Below are 20,943 nucleotides of genomic sequence, written 5' to 3' on the forward strand. Positions count from 1 at the left end.
CTTGTCTGCATCTGTATAGTAACTAAATAAAACCAACTGTATAAGGTCACTGTTCCAAGTAGGCTGTGAGTGGTTGTTGGTTCTGAATTGAACCGAGCAATTGTACCGGATTGAGAAATTATAGTGAATTGAAGTTATTTAATATTTTAGTTTGATTTAGTCTTAATTTCACTAAAAATTGAATTATAATTATATTTAAATTAAATTAAAATTATATCAAATTAAAATTAAATTATACTAATAAAAAAATAGAATCGAATTAGGATCAAAATTATATATATATATATATATATATATATATATATATATTTATGATTTTTTATATGTATTATATATTTTTAATATAATTATATATTTATATATAATTATAAATTAAATACATCTTAATATTATATTTTATTTTTTTATATTTTTTTATAATTTTAATTATAAATACACTAAATATCTTATAATTTTTAATTATTTTATATATATTAATTTATAATTATATTAATATTTTATAATTAAATATTATATAATTAAATTAAAATATATATTATATATTTATATTATTATATTATATAATATAATTAATCTTAAATTATATATATAATTCATAATTAAAAATTATATAATTTAAAAATATATTATACAATATATTATATATTAATAATTTAATTTAAAATTTAAATATTAATTTAAATACTTGTTAAGAAAAATAATTATATAAAATTATTTTAAAAATTAAAAATCAAACTTAAATTATATAAATCGAATTAAAATCAAAAGATAGTGAATCATATTAAATTAAAATTAAAATAATAAAAAATAAAAATAAAATTATATTAAATTAAATTTAATTTTAATTTTTAGATAAATTTTAAATAGAATCGAAAACCATACGCTCTTATTTTCAAGCAATGTTTTGAGAAATAAAAATAAATAAATAAAACATTCATTGAATGGTCTCAATTTGGACTTTGATTTGTCGTTTTCACGGAAGTAATATATTTTTATGTTTTATTTTTTTATCCAAATGGAACTAATATATTCAAAAGCATGAATTTAATAATTATTAAATTAATAAATATTTAATATAATAATTATTAAATTTATTTTTATATAAAATTAAATTTATATTAAATGCAATCATTCTTTTTCTTTTCTCTTTTTAATATTTGACCAATAACAGGACAATGACAAGCAGCGGGTAAAAGGGTTAGATGTAAAGGAATCTTAAACCGTACCCCTTGAAATCAATGCATGTGCCACGTGCTTGTTTCATCCAATAATTAAATCATACCATTCTTTTTAGAATTTTCTCTTTTAAATTATAAATTACGTAACTAAATAATAATTTTTTTTTATTATTATTTTTAAGGAAAAATAAAAAATAGCATAAGATAATATCATGAGAAGTTATACATTTAAATATTGAAAAAATTAAAAAGCACTTTAATTATTTAAAATTTTTATTATTAAATATATTTATCTTCAAAATATTAATAATCTAACATTAGCATAATTAAGATAATATTTTTTTAATAACAAAGTCAAAAGTCAGTACTTGGAATTTTCTTTGCAAGAGGAAATAAAAATGCAATTTCGACTTTTTTAGCAGAGAACAGCCTGGAATTCATAAAACCTATTTTGACTGAAAATAGTTAAAAATAAAACGAATAATTATAATTGGGAAAATCAGTTGCTTATAGATAAGAATTCCTAAGAGCTTGTTCGGTTGAATTTTATTTCTTAAAATTTTATGAAATTTAATTAATTTTCATATTTTATCTATTTTGTTTGAATAAAAATTAGAATTCAATTCTATAAATTTGATTATAACTAAAATTAATTTTTATCAAATTTGATGAAAATTTGAAATAAATTATGTTAAACTTACATAAAAATATTTTTTTTTACTAAAATGCTCTTATAAAAAAGTTTTACTTTCATATATTTATAAATGGAAAAACTTACCAAGTTCTGTTAATTAATTTTTTAAAAATTAAAAATTACTGCTATTTAACTCATTGGACTAATGGCTTGCCTAGCATTAAGGCCGGGGAAGAGTCCCCACATCCCCCATTTCTGTGTAATTGACTTGGACTGCATTTAAATTTTTTCAGTCCCACAATTGACGAGTGGGCAATAAATGTTTATGATGCTTGGCCTTAGGCTCCTGGTTACGCATTGAAAGGGCAAAAAAGGGTATCATCGTTTATAAAACAAACAGCCAAAGCATGGGTAATGGGTCGCTCATTAGTCGTCCAGTGAAAACCAAATTAATCAGGTTTTATGCTCTTTCTTTGATTGAAAATAGTGCATGTGAAGCATGTTCTATGCATTGCTTAGTTTCTTTGATATGTTTTATAATGGAAGAAACATTATCCGGAATTTTTAGTGATATCATGGACAGATGCTAAGGAAGAGGCCGTCTTTGAAGGTGCTGAAGTTGAAACCTCGCTTGGGATTTCTATCTGTTTATAATGGTCTCTCCAAGCTTTGAATCTCTTATATGACTCCTCCTTGATTTCATATAGATCATTAGCAGAAGTAGAGGAACCCCAGTTTGATGTTGAATTATGGTCCTCGCTTCCTTCCACTCTCTGACTTCTCATTTGCTTGTGATCTTTTATGGTTTTAAACCTCATATCTTCATAGTAACTACTTTCTTCCGGGATCACATCCGGTATGATGCTAGTTCCTTCCAGCATGTTCACTACTTCAGACATGGTTGGTCTTAAAGAATGTGAAGCGTTTGTGCATAAGAGAGCCACTTTAATCATCTTTTCTGCTTCTTCTTTCTCAAATTCAGATCCCAAGTTCTCATCCACTAGCTCTGCTAGGTTTCCATTTTGCGGTAAGTGGCAGGCCTGCATAAAAAGATAGCAAGATTTGATAACATTCATATAAAAGTAATATTGGACAATAGGGATATGAAGAAATGCCTCATATGAATATTTGTTGATTACCCAATCTAGAAGACAAATAAAATTTTCTTCTGGTTCATAACTCAAATCGTGCTTCCCACTAACAATTTCCAATGCCACAACTCCAAAACTGTAAACATCTGCTTTGTATGTTAAATATCCCCACAATGCATATTCTGGTGCCATATATCCTCTGCAAATCAAAATCAAGTTGCACATTTAATGTTAAAATTTGAAGTTCAGGCATTTTAACCAAAACAGAATTCAATATGGTACCAAAAGCTACTTACATGGTTCCAGCAATTTTAGTGCTAATGTGGGTTTTTTCCCCTTCACCAAGTCTAGCCAACCCAAAGTCTGATATCTTAGGATTTAGATTCTTATCAAGGAGAACATTAGTGCCTTTGATGTCTCTATGAACAATTTTGAGTCTTGATTCTTCATGTAAAAAGGCTAAACCTTTAGCTATTCCAACACAGATCTTCTTCCTGGTCTGCCAGTCCAACTTCAATTGGTGCTGTTTTGGACCTATGAATAATTTTCCACGGAAATATTCAAAATAATCATAATCTACATGCATATAATTTCCTGAATTCCATTTTATTTTATGTAACACCACATTTTCACATACCGAACAAAGCACGAGCAAGGCTGTTATTTTCCATGTATTCATACACTAGAAACAATTGATCTCCTTGTATACAACAGCCATGTAGTTTCACAAGATTCGGATGCTGCAAACATGAAATCTTGCCTATCTCGTTCAAGAATTCGCGATTACCCTGTCTTGACTTAGACGAGAGCTGCTTAACAGCAATCATGGTACCATCAGCTAGCAAACCCTGCATCCAAGTTGAAGAACATATAATAGTGGCTATCAGTTAACTTTATCAGAATCTTTGAATGATAATCAATTTTTTAATAATGGCTATCATGATCAAAGGGAAGCCAGAATACCTTGTAAACAGGTCCAAATCCTCCTTCTCCAATTTTGTTTACTTCATCAAAATTGTTAGTGGCATCAATAATTTGCTTTAAGGTAAAAGAAACTGTTTGGATTTCTAGTCCTTGAAGACCTGTTCAAAGAAACACAATAAAACATGAATTACAAATTTGTTGCCAGTTCCTAAGTACATTGTTAGGGTTTGAGAACTCTAACAGAAAAGAATAGAAGAGTAGAGAGAAGAGAGAGAGAGAGAGAGAGAGAAGAGAATAGAGAGTAGTTATTGTATTTCTTGTAAATTCTGGAATGAATACAAGAAAGATACAGCTGAGTTATTTATACAACAACTATCTCATAACTGCCTCAGCTGTCTCATCTTGCCAACTGTAGAACAGCTGTAGAACAACTGTAGAACAGCTCACTTGCCAACTACAGAATAGCTCACTTGCCAACTACAGAACAGCTGGCTCCCTAACAACTCATCCACATTTCCCTCCAATTCCTTACTTACCCAACTTCTAGAATATCTAATCATATTCTCTTTTATTTCTTTCTATAGTACGTAACAATACTCCCTCCTTTAGCACTTTCTTGTCCCCAAGAAAGGGAGACTTCAGGAAATTGCCCTTCAATAAAGCTTCTATCTTCCCAAGTGGCATCCTCTGTTGACAGATTAAGCCACTTAATAAGTCCCTGTTCTACTCTCTGGTGTCCTCTTTCAATTATCCTGGTCTGCAAAACCTGCTCAGGAACAACTTTAATTTGATCATCTTGCATAACAGGTAAATCAGTAGCAACCACCACACCATCCCCAACCTTCCTCTTAAGCATGGATACATGGAAAACAGGGTGAATAGTAGCTGTTGGAGGCAAGTCTAATTGATAAGCAACTTCCCCAATCTTAGCAAGAATTCTGAATGGCCCATAAAACTTAGCAGAAAGTTTAAGGGTTTGTCTGACAGATACTGAAGTCTGCCTGTAAGGCTGCAGTTTCAAATACACCCAATCCCCAACAACAAATTCCCTCTCAGTTCTCCTCTTGTCAGCTTGCTGCTTCATCCTATGTTGGGCCAATTGTAAATTTTCCTTTAAGAGATTATTAAGATGTTGTCTCTCTTGTAACAATCTCCCTACAGCCCCAACTGATGAATCAAGAGAAAAATTTTCATGAAACAGAGGTGGAGCATACCCATACAGTGCTTCAAATGGAGTCATCTGAATAGCACTTTGATAAGAGGAATTGTACCACCATTCTGCCATAGGTAACCAAGAGCTCCAATTAGTAGGCCTCAAATGAACCATGCACCTCAAATAATTCTCCACACACTGATTAACTCTTTCAGTCTGTCCATCAGATTGAGGGTGATAGGCAGAACTAAAATTAAGTTTAATTCCCATACTTCGAAACAATTCTTGCCAAAATAAGCTAGTAAACACCTTATCTCTGTCAGAAACAATAACTTGAGGAGCTCCATGCAACTTAAAAATGTGATCAATGAAAAGTTTGGCTACAGAAACAGCAGAAAAAGGATGTGCTAGTGAAATAAAATGGCCAAATTTAGTAAATCTGCAAACAACTACCAAAATAGTGTCTTTCCCCTTTGACTTGGGCAATCTTTCAATAAAATCCATAGACACCTGCTGCCAAGCTTGAGTAGGAATTGGTAGAGGTTGTAATAACACTGGATAAGCACGTGCTCTCCCTTACATCTAGCACAAGTATCACAGGTATGAACCCACTGCATGACATCATTAAGCATAGCAGGCCAAAAGAAAAATTTCTTTAATTTCAAATAAGTAGCATGAACACCTGAATGGCCTCCCACTGCTGAATTATGATAAGATTCCAACAACACCTGCCTCAAATTGGTAGTAGTCCCCACATACATTCTATCTTTATAATACAAAATACCATTCTTCACTTGATACCCAGAAACTGCATCCTTATCCAAAAACAACTGCTGGAGTAAATCAGAGGCTTTCCCATCGTTTTCATAACTAGCAATTAACCTTTGCATCCAAACTGGAACCACCACTGAATACATAGCATAAGAATAAGAATCCACTTCAACACACCTTCTGGATAAAGCATCTGCCACCTTATTTTCAATGCCCTTTCTATACAAAATTTTGTAATCCAGACCAAGCAACTTTGAAATACCCTTCACGCAAATTGTTATGTAACCTTTGCTCCAGAAGATACTTAATGCTTTCATGATCAGTCTTAATAAAGAACTGCCCTTGCTCCAAATAATGTCTCCATTTGCTAACTGCAAAAGTAATAGCCAATAATTCTTTTTTCATATACTGACATAGCCCGACTCCTAGGACCAAATGCCTTAGAAATATAGGCAATTGGATGCCCTTACTGCTGTAAAACTGCGCCCATTCCCCAATTGCTTGCATCAGTTTCCACAATAAATGGCTTAGAAAAATTAGGAAGAGCAAGGACTGGTGCTGCAGACATCAATCTCCTCAAAGTATCAAATGCTGTTTGGGCTGCCTTGCTCCAATGAAAAGAATCTTTCTTTAATAATTCAGTAAGAGGCCTGCAGATAATGCCATAGTGCCTTACAAATTTCCTATAATATCCAGTGAGGCCTAAAAAACTTCTGAGTTCTTTAACAGATGAAGGCACAGGCCAATCAACCATGGCAGCCACCTTCTTAGGGTCGGTAGATACCCCTGCCCCTGAAATTATATGCCCCAAGTATTCAATCTCAGTTTGCCCAAAAAAACATTTAGACTGCTTTGCAAATAATTGTTGGGCCTGTAGTACTTTAAAAACTTTCTCCAAATGCAGCAAATGAGACTCCATATCCTTGCTAAACACCAAAATGTCATCAAAAAATACTAACACAAACTTTCTCAAAAATGGTTGGAAGATGTGATTCATTAAGGCTTGAAATGTTGCAGGAGCATTAGTGAGCCCAAAAGGCATCACTTTGAATTCAAAATGCCCATGGTGTGTTCTAAAGGCTGTCTTAGGAATATCCTCGGGCAACATCCTAATTTGGTGATATCCAGCCCTCAAATCTATCTTAGAAAACACTTTAGCCTCATTCAATTCATCCAATAGATCTTCAATAATAGGGATGGGGAACTTATCTTTTATTGTTTGATCATTCAACCTTCTATAATCAATGCAAAACCTCCATGTGCCATCTTTTTTCTTCACCAAAAGAACTGGAGAGGAATATGGGCTAGTGCTAGGTTGAATTATTGAAGATTCTATCATATCAGCTACAAGTTTTTCTATTTCAGCCTTTTGATAATAAGGATACCTGTAGGGTCTAATATTGATGGGCTGAGCATTTGATTGTAAGGGAATAGCATGATTGTGACTCCTAAATGGAGGCAACCCCTTAGGTTCTGCAAAAACACCCTTATACTTTTGAATTAAATCCTGCAGCCTCTCATTTGGAACAGAAACAGCAGTTGCAGTAGCCAAAGAATCTATTGATAGGCTGGAATTCACAACACAGAATAAAGGAGTTTGAAAATCCACCCCTCCTTTGCTCAAAGAAATTATCACAATGCCACAAACCAGATTGCAAATTTTCCTCACCAATTCCCTGCAATTGAATGCGTTGGCCATCCTTTGCAATTGTAATACAAGATGTAGCAAAATCAAAAAGAACAGGATTATGATCTTTTAACCAATCAACTCCCAAAATCATGTCAAATCCACCTAACTCCAATATTTTGAAGTCAAACATAAAGTCATTATGCTGCATTTTCCATTTAAATTGTTGACATAGATGGTTACAACCCAATTTTCTTCCATCAAAGAATAAGAATCGCTTTAAATGGAATCGCACTAAGTCTAATTTCGCCTCGTGCTATCCTCTTGTCCATAAAACTAGTGGTACTACCACTATCAATGAGGATCACCAATTGCCTATTTTTGTGAATCCCTAACATTCTTATAGTGTCAGCCCCATGACTACCCTCTAAAGCATGAACAGATAAGGTGGAACCAGCCTCTCCCAATTCTTCTATATCAGCCCCCACATCATGCCACTCCTCATTCAACTCCTCATCTTTCCCATCCATACACAAAGCATTCAATGTCTTTGACTTACATTGATGGCCCGGAAAATACTTTTCACCACATCTAAAACATGGTTTAAGTAAGTTTCTTGTTGGTGGAGTCTGATTGGTAGTAGGTTTTGAGGCTGCTGTGGAAATATTAGTAACTGTAGTAGTACTACCTACTGATTGTTGCTTGGTAACAAGGGGGTTGAGTTTATTTTGAGAATCAAAATTTGGTGGTCTAGGAGGGTATTGATAGGTTTGATAAGGTCTGGAATACTGAAAAGAAGAATTGGAATAAGTTGTCGAACTATTAGTCATGGCTTTGAATTTGGAAGAATTAGTTGCAGATCTAGGTTTCTTGGTGTTTTCTAACAATTGTTCTTGCAATCTAGCTATTTCCACAGCTTGGGAAAGAGTGACAGGTTTCATCATCTTTACCATTAATCTGATTTCATCTTTTAAACCTCCTATAAATCCTGACAAAAAGTAAGATTCCCCCAAATTAGGTAATAGTCTCTCCATCCTTATTCTTAAATCCTCAAACTCATCTTGATATTCCCCCACTATCCTCATTGTCTCGCCATAAATTCCTCCACTATATCTTCTAATCCATCCTCCCCAAATCTACTACAAATTTCCTTCTCAAATTCCTCCCAAGAATGTTTCTCTCCTTTTTCCCAATTGTGAAACCAAGCATCAGCCCTATCAAGCAAGAAAAGACTTGCTAATTGCACTCTTTGATCATGAGGGACCCTATACACCTCAAAATACTTAACACATTTTCTCAACCAAGCCCTAGGTTCTTTACCTTCAAAAGTAACTAATTCAATTTTAGGCAATAATGGAGACATACCACCCATATTAGGAATAGGTAATAATCCCCTATTATCTGCAGGAATTGATTGGATTATAGGGACTGAATGTACCACAGGAACTAGCTGCACTACAGGGTTAGATTGCATTCCCTGCTTTCGACTGCTTCCACCCTCATTTGAACTGCTGCTGCCCTTATTCCTTTCCACCACATGAGTGATCATCATTTGTCGCAAGTCCTCCAAAATGGCATTATTGGTTAAAGAAGTCTTGTTTAATTCCTCTTTCATCTCCTTCTTGAAATCATTCAGCCTCAAAGATTCCTCCGAGTTACTTCCTGCAAATTTCTCATTTGCTCCTCCAGTCTGCAACTGCACCATTTCTGGGCCAACCACAACAGACCTAGTCATGGCTGCAACTTTTAAGAAAGAATTACCCACTAGTTTCTTGGATGCAAAGCTCTGATACCAATGTTAGGGTTTGAGAACTCTAACAGAAAAGAATAGAAGAGTAGAGAGAAGAGAGAGAGAAGAGAATAGAGAGTAGTTATTGTATTTCTTGTAAATTCTGGAATGAATACAAGAAAGATACAGCTGAGTTATTTATACAACAACTATCTCATAATCGCTCAAATTGTCTCATCTTGCCAATCAGAGAACAAATTGTAGAACAACTGTAGAACAGCTCACTTGCCAACTACAGAATAGCTCACTTGCCAACTACAGAACAGCTGGCTCCCTAACAACTCATCCACATTTCCCTCCAATTCCTTACTTACCCAACTTCTAGAATATCTAATCATATTCTCTTATATTTCTTTCTATAGTACGTAACATACATATTCATCACTTGAGAATGCAATGATCCACAGGACAGCTCAAACCTTTTTTCTTCCCACTCTTCACTTTGCAGTAGCATCTCCACAAAATGATACCCATTGCTAAGTATAGAAGACAAGATCCTACAACTCCAATAACAATGGGTGTGATCCTTTTCTTTCGACCTTCAAAACGAGGTTTGAAGTCTGCCCAAAAGAGCCAATAAAGCAATCACATCAACTTCAATACTGGAATCCAACTTTTGAGTCTATTAGGCTGACTAATAATTATTATCAGAATGTAAATGCATAATCATATTAAATAATAGCAAGAGTAGAAGAATAACTTACCGGGATTCACAGAAATAGCTGATGTTAGGGATCCATAGACTCCAAAAGTGGGAATTCTGACAGTACCTTTGCCAGCCCAATAGAAGCGAATCTCCAAGATACCATTTGAAACATTAGCAGTATATGTTTTTGTGATTGGTTTAAGAACACCAGAGGCTTCAGTTTTTATATTGAAATCCTTCTTTACTAAAGTTTCCTGCAATAGACATGCCAGCAACACCATTTCTCGCAAATTAATGAAAAGGAAGGACTTCCCTTCTCTGAAAAACATATCAATTTCATGATTGATTACCTGAATATAAATATAAAAAATGCGCCTCCCAAGACTTTTATATAATTTATCATTTGTGAATTGGATCTCAGCAAAGTGTAGAATCACATTATAACTTCCATTCTCTAAACAATATCGATAGTAAGTAAGCGAAAGAGGAGACAGCCGAGCTGTACTGTACAATACATTAAGGTTTGGTGATGAAACATTTGTAGAATGGGAAGCTATGTTCTTATTATCATTGTCATCCAGAAAATCTCCAGTGCTACTGAATCCCCAGTTATTGTTACTCTGATGAAATCTTGCAGCACCATCAACATCTTCTTTGTCTCCTTCATATGCAATCCCATTTATTTTCTCAGTATTTCCACCACAATTAACATATAAAGAGTGCCAATCTGCCAAGATATAGTTATGATTAAGTGCATCAAATGGCCTTTCATGTTGGCCAAATACAAAGTAATTTCTATGGGGAAAGTATGGATCATTTTTAACAATTAACTTGCCAAATAACACACTTACATCGATCACATTTAGGATCTTCCATGCATGCTCCACCTCTGGTTGAAGTCATTAATCAACAAAACCCATAATGATAACTTCAGTTGACTGACCAATTATACAGCATTATAGAAAAATTTTGCAACTTGCCAGTTAAATGTGTAATTTACGTTAGAATTACTGGAAGCAAGAAGAGCAGACTTACAAGTCATTCCTCATTGAAGAACTCCGGTACAAGTTTAGATTTATTTGCCTAGTGAATAAAAAGGCGGGATAATATGATCTAGTAATTAAGTATTTAAATCCATCATACAATGTTTTAACATATAAAACTATAAAGAAGCATAGATGATGACCTTGTTAGCTGACAAGCAGGCTGACTCAGTCTTTGCCTTGTGAAATTATTGTAAGAAAGATCCCTGCGCAGAGAAACAAATGGAGCAAGGCTAAATATGGAATTTTTTGGGTCACAAATCAGCATATAAATTAATTTCACGGATGTAAGATAATGAGGAAAAGTTTATATCATACATACACATCTATTCCTATCCTGATATTGAGTGGTATGTTTCCACTGAGCAGGTTGTGATTTAGAAAGCTGATCAAGGGCAACAGTTGGCATGCTAGGCATTGTAAAATTTCAAACAGAAAATTCATAACTGTGGCTTCAAAACTTACACAAATAGCAGATTTGGAGTGATTATGGAAGTGTGAAGCCCCCCTTTTAAATTGTTGAAACTGAGATCCCTGTCCAAAATCACTACATTTACTTATAACATGTAAATAAATCAATTGAACCAACTAAAATTGATGAAAATTTAGAACTCATTAGATTGTAAAAATCCATTAAATTTTTTAGAATTGAGGTCCCAATGCTCATAATGGCTTTTTGTAAATGAGAATGGAGAAGAGTGGATGCCACAATTCCAGCATTGCTTTGCTAGTTGATCCAGCGGAAGTACAATTTACTGTTTGAAGTGGTTCCTTTGTTCATTTTCACTGCTGCTCCTATTCTTGTTCTTTCACTTCCAGAAACTTAAAAGCACTTGTTTACATCAGCCAAAGATCTTATGGTGATTACTGGGTTTCAGACTTTCACTAGGTATCTATTTTCCCATTTTTTCTATATTGTTTTTAAAGATTTCAGGATCCATTCTATCGTTTTCATTTTATATCTTGTTAGTGTTGAGTTAAAATATTGTAATGTTAAGGTCAGCATTTAACCAACAGATTTCATTTTATTATATGTTAGAACATACAGAAGTTGTCAAAATCCAATGGACTTTATGATTTCTGATGAATTGCAAAGAAAAAAAAAGGACAACAAATTGAAAAATATATCATTCAGAGAAACATGTGTTTGTACTTACAAAGTTCTTAGGTTGTTCATTCCCCAGACGTATGGAGGGATCTCTCCTGCAATGTTACAGTTCCGCAGGACTCTGAAAATCCGATAAATAGCGTTGTTAGATGCAGAGTCAAATAGCAAATAATTAAATGCTTCTCTGAAAATCCCTGGAAGGACCCAGTCAACATACATCCATAAAAGACCTGTTATTCTACTCAGATCAGGAAAAGCCTGATTTGTTCCATTTATGTCAGCAATCCTCCTATATCGAAAAATCAAATTATGAATATAAGCAATAAATATATACAATTAAGAAAACAAGTTAAAATTATAAATGTAAATTTCAAGTAGTAGAATCTTAAAGCATTCCCACTCACAAATCAAATAGGTTTTCTAAAACTGAGATTGATGCTGGTATGGGTCCTGTTAGCCCACTAGCTTGCATTTCTCTGAACAAGAACAGTAAAAGATTTCAATTAAACAGAATTTAAAGGTATTTTTATTTAACACAAGAGAACCATTTGAGAGTTTATGGTTCTACAGCCTGCTGAGTTGACTCCAGTTTTGTATAAAATCAGGTATGCTCCCATTGAAATTGTTGTCATTTATCCTACTGCATTTACAATAATAAATGGTTTCAGATGTCAATCTTTTTTCTAAACTAATAACTTTATTGTGAAGAGCTTACAAATCAGTCAGGTTTTTCATCTCAGCAAGTTCCATTGGCAAATTTCCGCTCAAATTATTGGAGGATAGCATCCTGCAATAAATAATAAAATTTATTCTCCAATGGATAGTTAAAAGGAAAAATACCAGGTAAGAATTAGAATTACTCATGAGTTTCTTACAAAGTTTTGAAGTTAGCTAACTTCCCAATTTCTCGAGGGACCGTTCCAGAAAATTGGTTTAGTTCAAGGCTCCTGGTAAGAAAATTTTCTTAATTGCTAGTAGAACACATTGCTCTAAACATATCAGAAGATACATATCGACATGTATGCACAAGGGAAAAAATTTCTTAGGACAAAGATTCATAAAAACAATGTTATTTTTGTTCATAACTTGCAAAATTCATAAAGTCCATTGACCACTAACAGATCTGCACGGTCCAAAACCAAAGGAAACTTACAAGTACGTAAGACTAGTGAAGTTCATCAAATAGCTTGGGATATTCCCTGATAACCGGTTTGCAAGAAGAGAGCTGCACCAATGTTCCTTGGTTATTTCTATAAGAAGCATCAAAAAGTTTATTCACTTGAAAGTAGAGGTAAATAAGAACAGAATAGTAGCTTACATGTACTTCAATGGCAATGCAGCCCATTCAGGTGGAATGGAACCTGTTAGGTAGTTATAAGCAAAATCACTGAAAAGCCAATAAAACATAGCATTAATCCCCCAGAAGGCATTTTCCTTTTCTTATTTCTTGATGACGCTGTCCCACAGAAACAACATATTTGAAAAGCATCTTCCTTTTATTTCCCTCAATTATTTCAAAGAAAGGAAAGAGATAAGCGGAAAGCAAAATCCATAAGTTTCATATACCCACATGATTTCCAGATAAGGCAGCTGGATGAGTTCAGGTGGAAGTTCTCCTGGAAGGCTAAAACGCTTTATTTCCCTGGAGGGAAAAATTCAGATGCACATCCCTATTACAAATATAAACGTAAAAAGTTCCCATGTAAAATTCATATGAGAAAATAAAAAGAAAAAGAAAAAAACATACAAGGCTATGACATGGCAGGTGTTGTTCTCAAATCTGCAGTTGCAAGTGATGTTCCTCTCAGGATCTGTCCGTTCAACCGGTCGAATTTGATCTCCACAAGCATGAGCATTGAAATTCCAACCAGTGGCTCCCATTCTTTTGGCAATTTGGTTTAGAGCATCAACTATTTTCACATCCATTAGGTAGACAATATTGCAAGGTAATATTTTAGAACAAAATTAGCTTAAAATACAATTATGTCTACCAGCATATTGAGCTCAAAGCTAAAGCCACGCTAATGTGGCTAACATTTTTTCTTGTTCTTGAATTTATTTTTATTTCTATTTTATTTTGTAAAACCAAGCTATTATATTGTTTAAAATAGAATTGTCCCCAGTTACCAATATTTCATTCAATTGTTAATAAAGCACAGACAAAGTAACTGATGATTGTTATTTTTCCTAATTAAGCAATATTTACCACCTCTATCACATGCTCCCAATAGTCCCCAGATTCTATCTGGCAAAGACTTATCGCAGCCAAAAAGAAAAGAAAAGATTCTAGTGCAATCTTACAAAACCAGAAAAGAACTTTATATATATATATCAAAACCTCAACCATCACTTCAAAAAGAAATGGAAAATGTTGAAGTTGGAATAAGGGCCGAGGTAGTTTCATCATACCCTCATCCTCAGGCAGCTTGGCAGCAGCAATTCTTTGTGTTTCCAAGCAGCTCAAAAGTATATCCAATATAAAGAATGCATGTTTAGTGAAGAACATCTTTGAAAATTCCCCCTAGCACTTGACGTGTGATCTTGCCTGAGCTTTTCTCATTAAGCAAACATTAATTACATTACACCTATAGGTTTAATTTACTATTAATTGGAAGAATAAGCGTAAGTACACTGCATCAACTCAAATGGCTTTAAAAAATGACCCTCCTTATTCAAACTTTTACCAGTGAACTACTTCAGGCCTAACCTTTTCTTGATTGTCAAAGAATATCTATGCATGTGTGCGAATGTGAGAATATTTAATGCATTTTAATTTATTTTTTGTAGGGATCAAAAGATATTATGTTTAATGGCAACCTTAAGACTTCGTGTTGAGGTTTTGATACCCATATCAATGGACTCGCCCATATAGGAACCTTATTTTACCAACAGATACTGTGTTGTAGTTTCATCTATATATGAATCTAATGTAGCAGAAGAAAGAGACCGACAACAAGGGAGCAATATTCTTGAGCACTAACATTTAGGTACAATCTACTTTGCTAGCATGGTATATAACACCTTTTTTTCTATGCTGTAAATTTTATTAAAATTTTAATAAAATCAGGAAAAATTTAACATGAATACACTAAAAAACTATTCTCAATAAGCCAACTGATACAATCAACTTAGAACGTAGCATACTAAGTGAAAAAAACCTATTACTAGTATAGCGTATAGATTATAAAGTATAACTACCAATGAGTTACGTTATTAGATAAATTATATTTGTCACATCAGAAGAGATCACCATGAAAGAGCTTTTGGCCATATTATTGGAAATTTGGAAATTCTAAAGTGTAGACCAAGTTTTTTTATTAAATGAAGAAAAGGGACAAAAGAATGATCCCAAGCAGACCTAGTCAGCTTAAAAGGGATGGATAGCAGCCCAGTGAAATGACATGGTGGACTTCCTTGCTTTAGATTGCCAATTTGTGACTGCATCTGATGGCTTCATTTCCTGAGAAAGGCAATGTAAGACGATAATTTCCAAATTTTGCAGGGTTGGTGGGAAATAAAAAGTTGATGGAAAAAGGCAGGTGCCAAGCAAGAGGCTTAATTTATTGGATAATCCATAAAGGAAATTCCTCTAAATTTGAAACATGTTCAGGGGTTCTCTATTATGGCTTTAAACCTCAAGTCTTCATTATAAATACTTGTTTTAATCATCCTTTCCGTTTCTCCCTTCTTGAATTTAGATCATCCAAGCTTCTAATCCACAAGCTCCATTAGGTTTCCGCTTGGCAGGCCTGCAATGCAGAGATAATCATGTCGAAATTTATTTTATATTTCCAGTGCTAGCTATTTAGTTGAATATTCTTGAACCATTCGAAATGCATCCCATAATTTCACTATATATAAAATGCATTTTTTATACATAATCATATTGAAAAGGTGGCAAAGATTGAAATCAAAATATATAATTATGATAGTCATGTTAGATTAAACAAAAACATATTTTTCTCAATTGAAATAATAACAGTCCGGCATTATATTCATTTTCTGAGTTGTAATAATAATAATAATAATAATAATAATAATAATAATAATAATAATAATATTATTATTATTATTATTATTATTATTATTATTATTATTATTATTATTATTATTATTATTATTATTATTATTATTATTATTATTATTATTATTATTATTATTATTATTATTATTATTATTATTATTATTATTATTATTATTACATCCATGCTTTCATTACTTTAGTTAATTGAATTCACTCGGCATAAAAGAGTGATTCGATGCACAAAATATTTGACAGAAGTGATGAATGAGTATTGCTATATATAACTCTAAAAATTTAAATCTTAAAATTTTAAATCTAAAATCTCAAAAATAAAAAATCTAAATCATAAAAACCTGAATTCTAAATCCTAAACTTTAAATCCTAAAATTCTAATAAATTCTAACCATAAAATCCTAAAAATCTAAACCCTAAAATTCTAGAATTAGGTCTAAATTTTTAAAATTTAGACTTTTAGAGTTCAGAGTTTAGGTTTTTAGGATTAATGATTTAAAATTTAGAGTTTCAAGTTTAGGGTTTATTTGATTTTAACATTTTAAGATTTAGAATTTTAAAGTTTAGGGTTTATTGGATTTTAAAATTTTAAGGTTTAGAATTTTAGATTTTAGGGTTTAGATTTTTAGAATTTAGATTTTTAAGGGGTTTAAAATATAGATATTTATACTTTTAGAATTAATTGAGACAGGTAAAGAATGTTATTATTAGGTCAAGTAGCATTACACGTTATGAATAAGTTGATATATACAATTTTTATTGATGTTGTGTTATCATATAGAAAATATTAAAAACATTTCATTATAACTTTGTTGATTTAAATATTTTTTTATTTGTTTATTAAAAATTTATTTTAATTTATTTATTTTTGTTAATTTTATGCTTTGAAGTTAATTTTTATTTTAATAATATCTATTAAAGGGAGAAAAAAAAAAAAACCTACTTTTAGTCAATGGAGGACGTGTGGTTCGGCTTGAAGTGGATCATTGCATACAGTAACACATGCGTGGCTTCGGCCGTGTTCTTTCAAGTTGGGCCGTGTAACTGTTATCCGAGCTGTGTGTCGTCTCTTGTGATGCGTTTTGGGCCCAAATTAAAACCGACGACTTCTCTTTGAATATTCGGAAGCACTATAAAAGCATAATTTTTCTTTAGTTTGAGGGTCTTTGCTGACAATTCACACCCAGCCATAATTGGAGAAGCAATCCACATAATTATTTATTTATAATTTTTTTAATTAATTAATTAATTATTCAGTTTATTCAATAATTTTAATAATTGTAGGATTTTACATATTTTAAGAATTAATATTTTAATTAAAATTATTTTAATTATTAAAATCTTTTACAATTAAACTATTTTTCACAAAAAGAAGATTTAAAATACTTTTTACAAATAAATTATTTTTCACAAACAAATGTTTTAATTCAATTAAAACTAAATAAATTAACCTCTCAATAATTTACACTTAAACATCTCGAACAGCAACAAGCCTTACGGTTGCGATGCTGACGCGTGGTTATCAGGACCATAACCTACACGTGGCATTAGGAAAATCCCCAGGTAACTGACGAGATGAACGCACTTTAGGAGCGAAAATTCTTCCATAAATCCTCCCCCGTTTGGGAATGAAAACCTAACCATAATTCTAGCTCAGAATTCTGTTAATTCAATGGAGCAATCTAATCAAACCGATGAAAACGATCATGACCCATCAAGTCAAACCGATCAAAAGGACGGTTGCTTCTTCGACGTGCTCGAAGATTTTCCGTTTCATGATTCAGATCAATCCGCTTCAGACTCCACTCTGCTCGAACCCTTTCCCGAGGTTTCCCATCGGAGAAACATTCTCCGGCGACGGAGCCGGCCAACATCCGACCGTGGAATCTACGGCACCTTATCCAACGACTCCAATCATGAGTCTTCCTGTATCAGCTCATACATTACCGAAAATTACGACCACAAAACTGAATACAAAGAGAAAGGACAGAGATATTATCGCGATTTAAAGGAAAATGAGAACAATTTGTACTTTACTGAGTCAAATCGGTGGAATGGGGACCGAGTCGACTTAGTTGAAGTTACAAGCAAAGTAGGAGAGGATGATGACGAGGAGATGGAGAATGATGACCTGGTTGGTGACTCTGTGGACACGGCGGGCGAACTCGGGGACAACTCCTCTCCAAATTTGCTCGAGTGTATGGCTCGATTGGTGATTAAGGCAATTTGGTTTGAAGTTCGTTTATTTTTTAAATTTATTACGTTTCCCATATTGGCTTTATATAACTCCTACATGTTTGTTATTGATCCATTTGGAGTAATAAGGCGTGGCAGAGGTTTTTTAATGAAAAAATTGATTGGTTTATGCAATCGGATTATTTGGTATCTTAGTTCACTGATAATCGGCTGGTTAAAGGACCGAATATCGATACGGAAGCTTCTGGTGCGATTTGCGTGGAGGATGTTTTGGTCTTTTTATGTTTGTATGATCTTGTGTATATTAGTGATTTTCTCGATGATGGTTAGTGGCTCTTTGGTCATAAATTTGTTGGAGAAGCCAGTGCAGATAAGGGAAGAATTGAGTTTTGATTACACTGAGAATAGCCCTGTTGCATTTGCGCCTATAATGTCATGTGGTGGTGTTGGTTGTGATTTAAACTGTGTAAAGAAGAGTTTGGGGCGACGGGTTGTACAACCTAATGATAAGTTGGAAGTTAATGTGCTACTAACATTGCCAGAGTCTGCATATAACAAAAATCTTGGGCTGTTTCAGGTACTTCTTTGATTCATTAAAAATGAAAGTTTGAAATTTTTTTGCTGCTATTTTATTGTTTGAAATTTGCAATTTCTTATAGTTGATATGCGATTTGTAATCATGTATTTTTTTTCTTCAAAGACTGCTGTGAGTGATCTCAAGTTTTCTTCATTTTGGCTCTTATATGTTATCTTCGTGTGAAGGAAATTAGTTCCTTAGTTATTGTTTGTTAAACTGAAAACTCTGGCTAACAATATGAGATGGAAGAGAAGCCTGTTGGGCGGAGGGCTTTTCTTTGCGAGGTTTTATTGGCCTTAGGGTACAGTCTCCTGGTACTCATATCAGAAGCAAGTGCATGAGAAAAACAATGTTTTGTTCTAGAGTTGGTGAAAATCATTAACAGTTTGACAGAATTTGCAAGGAGTTCGGAACTTTGGGGCTCAGGGCACAAGTCCAATAACATAAAACGGCAACTTTGCCAAAAAGCTCTAGGAACAAGCTTCTCCCAAGGTGCCTTTTTGGCTTTGGGGTTTGTGCATAAGCACTAAGCAGTGCTAAATTGGGCCATAATCGAAAGAGATTGGACCGAAAATGTACTTAAAATCCCTGTGTTCCTTTTCCATAGACATCTCTTAAACCACTCAAATGAAATAGTCTAGAAAATTAAAATATTGCTAGGAATATGTAGAATTCCAAATTTTAGTAAAGGTAAGAAAGATAGCTTTGGAAGCATAGTGTTTTCTGTTCTTTTCTTTTCTTTCCTTCTATTCTTTAAAATATTTTTGGTAGTATTTCGAGTATTTTCCCTGTTCTGAACTCCTAATACTTGGCATTAAATATAATGATTTTTAAATTTCTGATTTTCAATTTTATTTGTTGTTTGTTGTTCATTTAAAGGTCCGGGTAGACCTCCTGTCTCCATATGGTAAAACCCTTGCCAGCAAACGTCAACTGTGCATGTTAAAATTCAGAAGTGAACCTGTCCGCTTCTTACTAAATTTCTTTAAGATTGTACCTCTGGTCACTGGCTACACGTCAGAAATCCAAACTCTAAAGGTTAAGATTAGAGGTTTTAAGGAAGGAGATGAGCCTACTTCCTGCCTAAAAGTGACAGTTGAGCAACGAGCTGAATTCCAGGCTGAAGGTGGTGTCCCAGAAATATATGATGCATCCCTTGTACTTGAGACTGATCTTTCTATATTGAAAAGGATTATATGGTGTTGGAAGAACACCATTTTTGCATGCATCAGCATGATGCTGTTTATAATCGAATTGTTGTTTACCATAATCTGTTGTAGACCTGCAATTATTCCAAGAACCAGGTCAAGAGGGGTTCCTGCTCTCAACAATTCAACACCAAACAATCTCACTAAATAGGTTTGGAACAAGGTGTTCTGTGTTTGATGATAATGATGAAAGTAAAGACTGAACCTTCAACCGCAGCAGTCCTTTCTCTGTGCCACCTGAACTCATCTTAGGTATGGCACTGGATCAACTTTTTACCTATCTTTACCACAATGTACATATTATTATTTATCAATGATTTAATTGAGGAATAATTTACATTTGGAAAGACTTTATTTTTATGCACTAATTTTTCAATTGGAAAAGAAAGAAAAAAAAAATATATGAAAAAAGGGGACGTAGTCTACTAGATTTCTTATGCACAAATTTTTCAATTGCAATTAGCATGTGCCAAAACTCTCAAATTGCTAATGTGGCTTATAATTTATTCATAAAATTTTCATATAAAAATATAATTAGTGCATAAAAATTAGTAATAATTAAAAGCAGCTTGACTTGCTTTAAGAGCTATTCAAGTCAAACTTGATTAAAACCGAAACTAAAGTTGAACATTTAGTGAGCTGAGTACTAAAGTTGAACATTTAGTGAGCTGAGTCTATGTAGCTCAAAAAATAGCTTGGCCCATTTACACCATTGCATGAAACCATCCTCTGTGAAGCGAAAAGTCCAAGCATTTCTCTAATATCCATTTTCTTTAGTTCTTATTTCTTTTGCTATGACAAATGACGATGTAAGCTTTATAGGCCTAAGATTTGATAATTCCAATGATGGTGCTATTCTGTTGCTTTTGTTATTGCTTCTGCTTGATGATTTGTTGGGCAATTGCCATTAGATTTCCTCACTGAAATCCTTTTGCATGGTTTTGACTACGATGAGATTTGGT

General features: G+C 33.2%; 4 protein-coding genes across 4 annotated transcripts; 1 reads left to right on the forward strand and 3 right to left on the reverse strand.

Annotated features, from left to right (window-relative positions):
* Window positions 1-2,363: 2,363 nt before the first annotated feature.
* Window positions 2,364-3,095, reverse strand: LOC131175901 (probable LRR receptor-like serine/threonine-protein kinase At1g29720). The gene is made up of 2 exons (XM_058140591.1): window positions 2,952-3,095; window positions 2,364-2,852 (listed from the first exon to the last, which is right to left on the reverse strand). Exons 1-2 carry the CDS (start codon window positions 3,093-3,095, stop codon window positions 2,364-2,366), a joined length of 633 nt encoding a protein of 210 aa, XP_057996574.1.
* A 100-nt stretch (window positions 3,096-3,195) lies between these two features.
* On the reverse strand, window positions 3,196-13,587 carry LOC110648893 (probable LRR receptor-like serine/threonine-protein kinase RFK1; the record flags this gene model as incomplete). The annotated part of the gene is made up of 20 exons (XM_021803267.2): window positions 3,196-3,437; window positions 3,541-3,751; window positions 3,867-3,985; window positions 9,587-9,727; window positions 9,872-10,067; window positions 10,164-10,540; window positions 10,665-10,702; window positions 10,849-10,896; window positions 11,000-11,062; window positions 11,179-11,241; window positions 11,322-11,390; window positions 12,014-12,085; window positions 12,182-12,253; window positions 12,369-12,440; window positions 12,533-12,604; window positions 12,680-12,751; window positions 12,840-12,911; window positions 13,118-13,189; window positions 13,283-13,351; window positions 13,535-13,587. Coding segments are annotated over 20 exons (2,193 nt in total), but the record flags the coding sequence as incomplete, so codon positions are not given.
* Window positions 13,535-14,162, reverse strand: LOC131175948 (probable LRR receptor-like serine/threonine-protein kinase At1g07650). The gene is made up of 2 exons (XM_058140808.1): window positions 13,712-14,162; window positions 13,535-13,634 (listed from the first exon to the last, which is right to left on the reverse strand). Exons 1-2 carry the CDS (start codon window positions 13,888-13,890, stop codon window positions 13,589-13,591), a joined length of 225 nt encoding a protein of 74 aa, XP_057996791.1. The 5' UTR covers window positions 13,891-14,162; the 3' UTR covers window positions 13,535-13,588.
* Window positions 14,163-17,605: 3,443 nt separating this feature from the next.
* Window positions 17,606-20,328, forward strand: LOC110649351 (seipin-2). The gene is given in 3 exon segments (XM_058141259.1): window positions 17,606-18,773; window positions 19,653-20,117; window positions 20,119-20,328. Coding segments are annotated over 3 exon segments (1,632 nt in total). The 5' UTR covers window positions 17,606-17,672; the 3' UTR covers window positions 20,185-20,328.
* Window positions 20,329-20,943: the final 615 nt, after the last annotated feature.

This window comes from Hevea brasiliensis, chromosome 18 (genome assembly GCF_030052815.1).
Source record: "Hevea brasiliensis isolate MT/VB/25A 57/8 chromosome 18, ASM3005281v1, whole genome shotgun sequence".
Taxonomy (NCBI): domain Eukaryota; kingdom Viridiplantae; phylum Streptophyta; class Magnoliopsida; order Malpighiales; family Euphorbiaceae; genus Hevea; species Hevea brasiliensis.